Source organism: Pogoniulus pusillus, chromosome 4, assembly GCF_015220805.1.
Source record: "Pogoniulus pusillus isolate bPogPus1 chromosome 4, bPogPus1.pri, whole genome shotgun sequence".
Taxonomy (NCBI): Eukaryota; Metazoa; Chordata; class Aves; order Piciformes; family Lybiidae; genus Pogoniulus; species Pogoniulus pusillus.
Genome location: NC_087267.1, coordinates 20,769,036 through 20,780,512, shown reverse-complemented (window position 1 = coordinate 20,780,512; position 11,477 = coordinate 20,769,036). Strand labels below are relative to the sequence as shown.

The following is an 11,477-nucleotide window of genomic DNA, read 5'->3' as shown; positions in this document are numbered from 1 at the left end:
CTCAGCCCAGCAGGCTGCATCCAAACAGACTTCTCATGACCTGGTTTATGGATTGTTCTCATTGTTGGCCAATATGTGCAAAACAGTCAGTGAGTCTGAATCTCACCTTTTATGCCAGCTACTCCATAATTTATTAGTACTGGCAAGAGTAAGCTACTTACTCTAGACTGCAGTGGTTTAAGGGTGAACATACTTCATCCTGTCCTAAGGACACTGGCTTAAGCTGTAATCAAACAAACTTGTGTGTCAGCATTCAAACTAGGATTTCTTCTACATCCACATGCTCCTACACCATTCTTCAAGCTTAATTTCAAGGACAATTCAGAGTGCAACACAAGGGTATGCAGGTTGCCATCTAACATATTGCAGCACAGCTGTAGTCTTTCTATCTGTACTTCTAGGATTCTAGGCCAATATATCTGTCTAATATCCTCCAAAATCTTTCTCTGATCCACTCTCCCCCACTCAAGACATCCTGTTTTTTTCTCTTAAAATGCACATATTCCCAAAGCAAACTGCTGCACACATTGTAGAAGAACAAAGTGTGCCCATTTGGCTCATCTCTACATACTCCAAGACCAGAAAATGAAGAGCATCTCCTTTCCTTCATCATATCCAAAGCATTCTCTTTGTGTACTGTGAGCATTACCCCATCATGAGCATTTTCTATTCGTTTCTACTGGGATCACATTTCTACTGCTCACATTTGAGCAAAGCAAGTTCAAGTACAAATCACACAAAAGGAGATGGTAACCTGGATCTTGTTCACAAAACAACTGTCTTGACAGTTATTCAGAGAGTAGGGCTGTAGATCCTTCCTTCTAGGTGTGATCTTCAGGCCAAATCTCCTGCAGCTATAAACTGACAGTCTTACTAGGCCAGTTTAGTCCAGCTGAGGACCTGGACCTGACAGTGTTTTTCATACATGTCCAAAGGCTCAAATTCATCCTGAATAGATACCCCCTGCAAATAGAATGGCATGTCAAGGCTGGACATAGCCACATTTTGGCTGGAGATGGGAGATTATCTTGCACTCAGATGTTCAATTCTGCAGCAGCACAGTCCATCTATGCTGAAAATGTTCATGCTCTGACATTGCATTGAGTCTCATTTCAAATTTAGGAGCAGGCCATCGATGCAGGAATCCCAAGGCTTCTGGTAACTGCCATTTATAGTGACTATGAACTTAGGGCCTCTTAAAATACTCTTTCAAAGGCACAGAGAATGTGGCTTCGTTGGTGATCTGGAAGAAGGTTGTCAAAATAGTAAGGCAATGTTATGTGCCTTTTTTTAATGGCTTCTAGGAGGGCTTTGGAGGGTATTTCATACAGCTTTGCCACACTGTCTTTGAAACTGATGCTTTACAAGTGACAGAACTTGGAATTATGGCACAAATTCCTGTGCCCCAACTCAGGAAGGCATATTTATACAGCCTCCTTCTTTCTCTGCCTTTCATACCTCAGTGAGCTATGACAGAGAGGAACCAAATATACTTTCAATTCATTTTCTGCAACAACCTTTTTGCTGGAAGCTTTCATGAATTCCATAGATTTTATAAACTACGTCCTGCAGTCCAATTCTGCATCTTAGAGGTTAACAAGGTTCAGCCTCAATGGAACAAAGTGCCTTTCAATATGTCTGTTCTTTTGTGTGTAAAAAGGCACCTGGACCATCTGTCTAGAGCCTGGGATGATTGATTCATTAGAAGCATGTAATGCCATAGAGACACACTCACACATCCCATGTCTATATATACACAGGTATTTATATGAAAGAGGTACACAGCTATATTTGAGGTGAGTCTAAACCAAGCTCACAAAATGCCTTTCAAAATCCTCAGATCCAAATCCATTTTGCACCTGGAACACATCCATGATTCATCCTTAGCCCTTCCTAAGAGAAATTGGTTGTAGGTCTTTGTTTTGCCAGCAAGTCCACTTCAGAAGGTCCTGGAGAGTCCCTTCAGAGACAGAGGGGCTCGGGGCAGGGAGGGGGGGGGGCGGTAAGATGGTTTGCTTGTGTAGAAGCGGGTATGGAATTGGCACCCTCAGGATCAAAATAGCCTGAGGACTTTACAGGACAGGACACTCTGCAGAAGGGGAGGTGCAGGCAGATATTCAGATCAAGTGAACTGCTTGAAGCTCTGGTGAGGCAAAGTCATTTGGTGATTTGGCCCATGGTATGTAAACAGCTCACGATGAAAGGTTATTATCTGAGGTAATTACTATTGTTTTGTAAATCGTCATTTGCCCACAGCCATTCCTTGACTTCCAAATACTTCCTCTGCACTCCAGCTTGCATTTCACTCCGTTCAGCACCAAAGGAGGCACACAGCCATGTAAAACTCATACAAGAGAAGCAGCATCGTATTACATATGCTATATGATCAATCCAGTACAAAGACTTCTCTCCAAATATACATACCTAGATCAATTTTTGTCTGTTTTTCAATGAACACCATAAATACTTTACCTGGGGAGATTATTCCCATGTGCAAAATGAATCAGTTCTTCCTGGGATTTTAATCTTCTGCTTTTCTCCTGTTCATATCCTTGGTAAAAAGTGGGTCACTGTCATAGCAGGAGAAACCTTGTTGCCTCTCTTCACTCTCCCGTGTTTGCTGAGGGCTATGTAAGCACCACAGTAAGCATTTGACTCATAAGCATTGTAGTTGTTGGGCAGCAAAGTTTCCTTGAATTTGCACTCATCTTGGAAAACAGCCTAGAGAAGAGGAAAAGGGGGGAGGGGGAAATGAAGCAGGTACAATAAATAATAGAATCATCATAGAAACATCATAGAATCATAGAATGGTCTGGGTTGAAAGGGACCTCCAAAGGTCATCTAGTCCAACTCCCTTCTGCCCCAGGCAGGGGTATCATAGAATGGTCTGGGTTAAAAGGGACCTTCAAAAGTCATCTAGTCCAAACCCCTCTGCCATGAGCAGGTGTATCATAGAATGGTCTGGGTTGAAAGTCACCTCCTCCAAAGGTCATCTAGTCCAACCCCCTTCTGCCCAAGCAGGGGTATTTCGTGAAGACTCAAGTTATTTTCCTTGGCAGTGTTGTTACAGAAGGACTTGTTGCAGTGTGCAACAGGTGGTGCCACGGTGACCGCATCCAGTAAATCTCTCTCCTCAGTGCTAATTTGGTGTCAGATGAATTCAGCATGCCACCTGTCCAGACAATGGACAGTGCTTCCTGGGGCAGGTCAGCTTCAGTTGTGATCAATCATGGATTTCTTCTTTTTATTTGCAAGCAACCATTTCTGTCAGCATCGTGCCCTTTGTGCCCACAGAAATGAGGTGGCTTCATTTCACACCTCCCCTTCACAAGATGTCCTGGAATTTACCAAAGCATGGCATGTTGGTGGCCCAAGCCTTTGGTTTGCTTCCAAACAGCAATGTTCAGGGAGAATTGTTTGCTCACATAAGGCGTTTGAATAAGACCTCAGATCAGCACTGACTTTTGCCTCTTGTTAAACCATTAGTGCTGTATTTAACTGCTAGTGAGACATGCAGCAGGTTCTAAGCTGGGAAACCAGTTTTACTTTCCTTTGTGTCATGTCATGTAAATCCAAGGAGGGGTGATCTACCAGGCAGAAGAGGTGCAAGGACAAAGAGAAGACAAACTCAGAGCACTGAAGGTATTAAAAGAGAAAGTAGAGTGACTCTCTGAAATGAAATGCCTGGCACATAACACCCTGCCAGTGCTGTTCTATTTGGACATAAGGTGTAATAACACCATGCAAAGCTTGTAAAGAGTTTACTTGGGGCATTGCATTGTGCAAGGGAAAATGCACATCTCTTACAGCTTTAGAAAATGCCCTTCAACATAAACAAGACTGGATTGAAACTAAGAGGGGAGGGAAATCAAAGTGAGCTCTGAATCCAGGCTCTGCATTTCTTTAGACAGCCCTAGCTGGGCTTGTGACACTTTTTGGGTGCTTGAAATCAGAAATGATTGAAGGAATATTGCCATAGTGGAACCTTAAAATGTCCCCCTGTCATTGTGGAACAATGAATCAGTCAGATTAGTGATGGCTGTGAGCTCTTCACAATATCTAGTGTTTTGTCAAGGGGCTGAAATGCTTTGTTGACATCACAGCTGTTTCAAAGAAAACCACTTTGTTATTTCTGGAGCCCAAGAGATGAATGCTGCCAGTGCATTCTGAGAGATAGACTGCTTTTGCCCCTTGCCCAGAGCCAGCCTCTTTCAAACACTCTTCCTAACAAGTAATTTTTTTCTGCTGAATGTTGAGGCTGGTGATGCCTCACTCAGGCTTCAGGGATTAAACTGCATTTAGATGCCATAGCTGGGACGATGACAATGGTGTTGGTGTTTCAGGTTAAGCTGAAACACTTCTTCTATGAAGCCAGACTGAAAGAGTTGGGGCTGTTCAGTTTGGACAAGAGGAGGCTCCCAGGTGACCTTCTTGTGGCCTTCCAGGATCTGAAGGGGGCCTACGAAAAAGCTGGGGAGGGACTTTTTAGGCTGTCGGGGAGTGACAGGACTAGGGGGAAAGGAGCAAAGCTGGAGGTGGGGAGATTCAGAGTGGACATGAGGAGGAAATTGTTGAGCATGAGAGTGGTGAGAGCCTGGCATGGGTTGCCCAGGGATGTGGTTGAGGCCCCATGTCTGGAGGTGTTTAAGGCCAGGCTGGATGAGGCTGTGGGCAGCCTGCTCTAGGGTAGGGTGTCCCTGGGCATGGCAGGGAGGTTGGAACTAGGTGATCCTTGTGGTCCCTTCCGACCCTGACTAATTCTATGATTCTAGCAGCGTGCCATTGCTAATAGCCAGCACTGTTTTATCACCCTTTGCAACTGATCTCACAAAATTGATTATTAAATCAACCCCCAGGCTCATACATTGACTTTGTGAGTACACTTCCTATTAGTTCTTCATGGTGTGGTTTATTTGGTAGGGTGAGGCAAGTGTCCACAACATTACTAATGGTAGGTAGTGCAGCTAGCTCTGATTGCACCTCTCCTACACCAACCTGTGCACACACAATCACATGCACAAACTCTCGTGGAGATAGACATTCACTTTCCCTCCTAGGGCTCTATGCAGTGCACGCCCCTTTGATTCATTGTATAATGCAATGCAAAGTAGAGTCAACAGGGTTCACTCTTACTAGGAGTTTGCAGTGCTGAACTCTTAGAATCATAGAATCAGTCAGGGTTGGAAGGGACCACAAGGATCATCTAGTTCCAACCCCTCTGCCATGGGCAGGGCCACTCTACCCTAGAGCAGGCTGCACCCAGCCTCAGCCAGCCTGGCCTTAAACACGTCCAGCCATGGGGCCTCAACTACCTCCCTGGGCAACCCATGCCAGGCTCTCACCACTCTCATGCTCAACAACTTCCTCCTCACATCCACTCTGAACCTCCCCACCTCCAGCTTTGCTCCTTTCCCCCTAGTCCTGTCACTCCCTGACAGCCTAAAAAGTCCCTCCCCAGCTTTTTCGTAGGCCCCCTTCAGATCCTGGAAGGCCACCAGAAGGTCACCTGGGAGCCTCCTCTTCTCCAGACTGAACAGCCCCAACTCTTTCAATCTGTCCTCCTAGCAGAGGTACTCCATCCCTCTGAGCATCCCAGTGGCCCTTCTCTGGACACGCTCCAGCACGTCCACACACTTCTTGAAGTGGGGGCTCCAGATCTGGATGTAGAAGAAGCCATGTAATTAACCCCTAATATTTGCCAAATAAATTACTTTTCCTAGAGTGCTCCCTCTACAATCTTCTTGGAAAGCTAAAACATGATGGACCTCTGACAGCCATCCTGCTTGTTGTACTAAATGACTCTGATGACACTGGACTGGGCAGGCTCCCTCTATGTAAGATGTTCTGGCTTTTACCAGAAATTTCCAGGAGGGAAAGAAAAAAAAACAAACCCAAACTTCAGCAAGCAAACCCCTTGTAGCCTTTCTTTAACCTTTGCAAAACTCTTTGTGCTTGTACTCACCGTTCCATATAACCTCCCCTTGTTGTTCATGGCAACGAAGAGAGCACTTTTCACACCAAACAGGCTCACAACACCTCTCTCTACAGTGGATATTTCAAAGAGACCTGAAAGAGAATGAAGTTCAGCAGAAGTGTTATCACTGAATTTAGAGCTGACCCAAGGCAATTCAGAGATCATTATTTTGTTTTAAAGCTCTCATAGTTATCTTCATTAGATTTATCTTCCTTAGTCCAACAAAAGAGAAATAGGCTGAGAAGATCTTGGGTATTTCTCCTGTGCTGTAGCATTTTTAAATCATCATTCTGGAATGCAGTCACGTGCTATAGAATCCTTTTGAGCCATCAAACTCTTGCTAGTAAGTTTTTTTTTCCCTACTATGCTGTAATTATGGAGTGTTTTTTACTTAGTTCTAAAGAAGCAAGGCTTGCATTTTCAACCCCCCCCTCCACATGTCTCAGTGGCAAAAGATTTTAGCAACTACCCACTACAGGAAAATCAAACCCACAGGGACATTGCTTTTCTTTAGTCTTGTGATAAGAGACTATAGAAAAATCAAACCCACAGGGATAATGCTTTTCTTTTTAGTCTTCTGATAAGAGACCAGCAGCCATCAGAAGAAACAAGCAAGAACAGCAAGCCCCTTCCATGACTGAATGTCCCAGCAGTGCCAGTTATGTAGGATTCAAAACTCAGGGCACTCTGAGCTCAGCAACAACCTCCCAAATTCAAAAGGTGAATAAGAAAGTGAGGGGTGAACAAGTGCTGCAGAGAGACTGTTTTCCACCTGGTTTGTCTTTTCTCATCTGTGCAGCAAACTAGGGTAAAAATAAATTGCATCTAAATTTGTCTGAGCATTTGTGACACAGTTCAGCCTGGAGGCTTCTAACATTTATTGAGCCCAGAGACTTTGAAAAGGCAACAACTGTAGCAGAGATTAATAATATCAAGTAATAACATTTGCATTCTCTGAAGGGTAATTACTAGAGTTCACAGCAATCAAGTGACATCTATTCTATGTCAGTTCTGGATGCAACTCACTGTATTGGTTTTCATTGTGAACTCCGCTTATCCTTCCGTCTGGGAGGATTTGAAGGTGAAACCCGATGCCCACGTTGCAGTAAAGCCTCCGCTGCCTCTTGATTCCTAGCAAATAATCACTCTCCCAGTTCACATCTGACTTCTCCCCTGACATCCCAGCAATGGACCTGGACAACAGAGATTGCCATCCTCTTTCCAGCAATGTGCCATTAGTTCTGCTTACAACTGGATGTGTTGAAGCAATCCCAGCTAGAAAACCCAGGAGAACGAAAGCAGGCAATGTCCGATGAGCGCTGGCTTCGCAGAACATAGTGATGAGAAGTCTTTGAGCAGTGGCCATCCGGTTCACCTCCTGGGCACGTGGTCAGAATTAATGGCCCTAAAAATACCACTCTTCTTGTTTTTCTCCCTTCAGCATGGTGGCAGAGGCTTATTTTTGGAAAGCAAATAGAAATTGCTGACATGAAACTAAAGCCCGATAGCAGTTGGGTTAGAAGCGGAGACAGGCCAACAGGACTCAAGCTGATGGGGACCATGTTTTGTAGATCCTGCTTTCCAGTGGGCAGCCTCAGTTATATTTGACTGACCCATTTTTATAGTGCAGAGGCCGTCCCTCCCCACATCATCACTCTGACATCAACAGCTTGCCAAAGGTAACCCTGCCACGGCTGTAACACTAACCTGCCATCCTCTCAGGCTGGCTGAGGTTTGATGAATGCTGTCACCCAAGACTGGAGGCAGGAGCGGGGTTTCATTGGCTGTTGAAAGCGGTCAGGGCAGTCAGAGCCTTCACAGGCAGCTTCCTTATTTAGAGAAGAAGGTGTAAAAACAGTTAGGGACCTCATCAGTGAGCAATGAAAGCGCTGCGGTCACTTCCTCGGTGGCACGGTCACCGGCTGTATAGCAGGGCAGATGGAAATTGGTGGCCAGTGCTCTTTTTGTACATAACCAGCAAATCCAAGACACCTCTTACTCTGTCTTGTCTGTGCTTCTAAAAGGAGTGATTCTGGCTGGTTTACAGAGAGGTAAGCTGTGCTGAAGGGAGAGAAAGTGCCTGGGCTTGCTCCTCCTGAGCTTACGCAAGCAGGTTTCTGTTGTTCGCAGCAGCAGTTCTGCTGAGCAGGGCGTGCAGGCTGGAGCACTGATCTTGCAGTTTCACGTTGCTGGGGACATTGATATGTGTTTAAGTGCTCATGTTTTTCACTGAAGTGCCATCCAAATGATCACATTAATCTGGGGAGAGCGTGTGTCGTTTGCAGGGGTCGGTTGTGTTTGTTTGCAATGCTTATGCATTGAAGAGAAAAAAGGGGGCATGGCAACACCTCCCTACTGTTTCACTCTTTCCCTCAAGCCCAAACCCTCTCTATTCATTTTTGCAGTAATGTATGAACATCTTCATTTTCTTATCCTTCCATTTCCTCAGACTGTCTTATCTGGTTCCCCTCTTTTTCACTGGTGATGTTCCAGCTGGGCACATTAGACTTTCATCTTAATGAGTTTTGTGGGGCTTATTAGCCCATTAGTTGGAGGAAAATGTCTGAGATGCATGCAACTATTTTTGCCCATATGTCTGTCAGCTTTTCACAGCACAGAACGTGGGTTGCCTGTGTCATTTGAGATGCCTGCACATTAATAAGGAGAGAACCTGGAAGGGCAATTGAACTGAGCATACCCTCTGTGATAGCCAGTGTCACCTTAGAGGGGCTGTAATATGAGGATGCTGCAGGCACACAAGCAAGAGCACCATGAGCATGGCAACCTTGAGGCAGGTGAGACATTAGATTCAGTGGTGTATGACATACTGACTGCTCTCTTGTGAGAGGTTCAGCTATAAAAAAGGTTGGGAAGCTTGTGTCAGGTAGCATTTCAAAGCCTCTCTGCCTCTATTGAAGCAGCACTCAGTATCTTCTATCTTTCACTCAGTAAAAGTGAGACCCTTTTCTCTGCTGCCTTCCACTTCATCTTATAAGCTGCAGCACAGGAGATTCCACTTCAATGAAAGGGGGAACCTCTTTACTGTAAGGGTCACAGAGCACTGGAACAGGCTCCCCAGAGAGGTTGTGGAGTCTCCTTCTCTGGAGACTTTCAGGGCCTGTCTGGATGTGTTAATCTGTGACCTAAGATAAATTGAATGGTCCTGCTCCAGCACAGGGGTTGGACTCCATGATCTCATTAGTCCCTTCCAACTCCTAACATCCTGCGATCCTGTGTTCTGTGTGATTCTGTTATGATTCTTCAGCTCTACAAAATGCATATATGATTTTTAGCAAGGAGCAGTGCACCTTCTCAGCATAGCCACAGTCATTGTCACTGGGAAACAAATTCCAGGGTCACTGTTTTAGGGATGGAGCATTGGTTTTCTGGGTTGTTTTATGCTGCTGCCTGAAGACATTGCCCATTCCCAATGCAAACACTTCCTATTCTCACAGCCTGTAAAATACAGAATAATAAAATTGTTGGTGTCATCTAGTCCCAACCCCCCTGCCATGGGCAGGGACACTTTCTACTACACTAGATCAGGTTGCCCAGAGCCCCACCTAGCCTGACCTTAAAAACATCCAGGGATGAGGCTTCCACCATTTCCCTGGACAACCTGTTCTAATGTCTCACCACCCTCATGCTGAAGAACTTCTTTCTAACATGTAACCTAAGTCTCCCCTCCTCTAACTTGGATCCATTCCCCGTAGTCCTATCCCTACCTGATACCCTGAAAAGTCCCTCACCAGCTTTCTTGTAGTCCCCTTCAAATACTGGAAGGCCACAATAAGGTCTCCTCAGAGGCTTCTCTTCTCCAAACTGAATGACCTCAATTCTCTCAGCCTGTCCTCACACTAGAGGTGCTCCAGCCCTCTGACCATCCTTGTGATATTTTCTTTCTGGCTGATTTTTCTTTTCAACCCTGGGGAATATTTCAAGAGCAAATTTACAGTTTGCTCATATTGAGTGTCCCAGGATGGAAATCGGAACACAGCTTCCAATTAGTAGGCAAAACATCATTTGATGGTTTCATGGGGGCTGCAGAGATGGCTTTCCATCACTGGCTTTTGATTACCTTTGCATCTTTGTGTCTGCTTTGTCAGGTTGCTCATAGCAAAGACAAGATGTGGGTGAAAAGATCTTCTCTAGTTCATTCTGGCACCTCTGCCACTGCAGACTCCAAACAAGTTATTCTGATGGCCCATGTTGAAAGAACACTTTATGGTTGCATCCTGTGGCATCCTGGTACTCTCAGTCCTACAATGAATGCTAGATGATAGTGCAAAAAAAACCAACCTGGGATAAACTCTGCAAGCCTTTGGGATACACTGTTTTGGCTTTTAGCCAAGCCAGTGGGAAAGTGGCTAGGAGAGCTGTGATGGGACAGGGTAACCATACCAAGGAACAGCCTCCCACTTGGAGTTTCTGGCTGAAGAGGAGAGTTGACAGGACAGTGTGAGGAAAATGTGGTCAGATTGCTTGCCTGCAAGTCAGGACTTCTCTTGCTTGATCTAGAAACCAAACAGCTAAAAATTGTGATTTCACTGGGACATGAAAGCAGGCCTGTGGAGAAGGAGCTGGGAGTGCTGGTGGACAAGAAGCTATCCATGGCACATCAACGTGCCCTGATGGCCAAGAAGGCCAATGTGATCCTGGGGTGCATTAAGAAGAGTTTGGTCAGCAGATGGAGGAAGGTTCTCTACTCTGCCCTGCTGAGACCTCACATGAGGTATTGCATCCATTTCTGGGCTCCCCAGTTCAGGAGGGACAGGGATATACTGGAGAGAGTCCAAGGGAGGCTAGGAACATGATGAGGGATGAAGATGAAGTTCAGGTTGCACAGGAACACATCCAGAGAGGGCTTGAAAGCCTCCAGAGAAGCAGATTCCACAGCCTCTCTGGGCAGCCTGTGCGACCCTCACAGTAAAGAAGTTCTTCCTTATGTTGAGCTGAAGCTTCTGTGTAGTTTCCATCCATTGCCCCTTGTCCTATCCCAGGGCACAACTGAGAAGAGTTTGTCCCCTCCCTCTTGACCCCCAGCCCACAGATACTTATAAACATTGATCAGATCTCCTCTCAGTCTTCTCTTCACCAGACCAAACAGTCTCAGGTACCTCAGCCTCTCATCACAGGGCTATGCTACAGCCCCCTCACCAGCCTTGTTGCCCTTCTCTGGACAGCTTCAAGCACCTCAACATCTTTCTCAAACTGAGGTGCCCAAAGCTGGACACAACACTCAAGGTGTGGCCTAACCAGTGGATCTGGACAAAGGGATTGAGTCCAGCATCAGTAAGTTTACAGATGACACCAAGCTAGGAGCAGGTGTGGAGCTGTTGGAGGGTAGGAGAGCCCTGCAGAGGGACCTGGACAGGCTGGATGGGTGGGCAGAGGCCAAGGGGATGGGACTGAACAAGGCCAAGTGCAGGGTTCTACACTTTGGCCACAACAGCCCCAAGCAGCACTGCAGGCTGTGGACAGAGTGGCTGAGAGCAGCCAGGAA

General features: G+C 45.9%; 1 protein-coding gene across 1 annotated transcript; it reads right to left on the bottom strand.

Annotated features, from left to right (window-relative positions):
* Positions 1-2,544: 2,544 nt before the first annotated feature.
* On the bottom strand, positions 2,545-7,340 carry FGF6 (fibroblast growth factor 6). Its single transcript, XM_064142909.1, has 3 exons — positions 7,001-7,340; positions 5,963-6,066; positions 2,545-2,721 (listed from the first exon to the last, which is right to left on the bottom strand). Exons 1-3 carry the CDS (start codon positions 7,338-7,340, stop codon positions 2,545-2,547), a joined length of 621 nt encoding a protein of 206 aa, XP_063998979.1.
* Between the last annotated feature and the right edge of the window lie 4,137 nt (positions 7,341-11,477).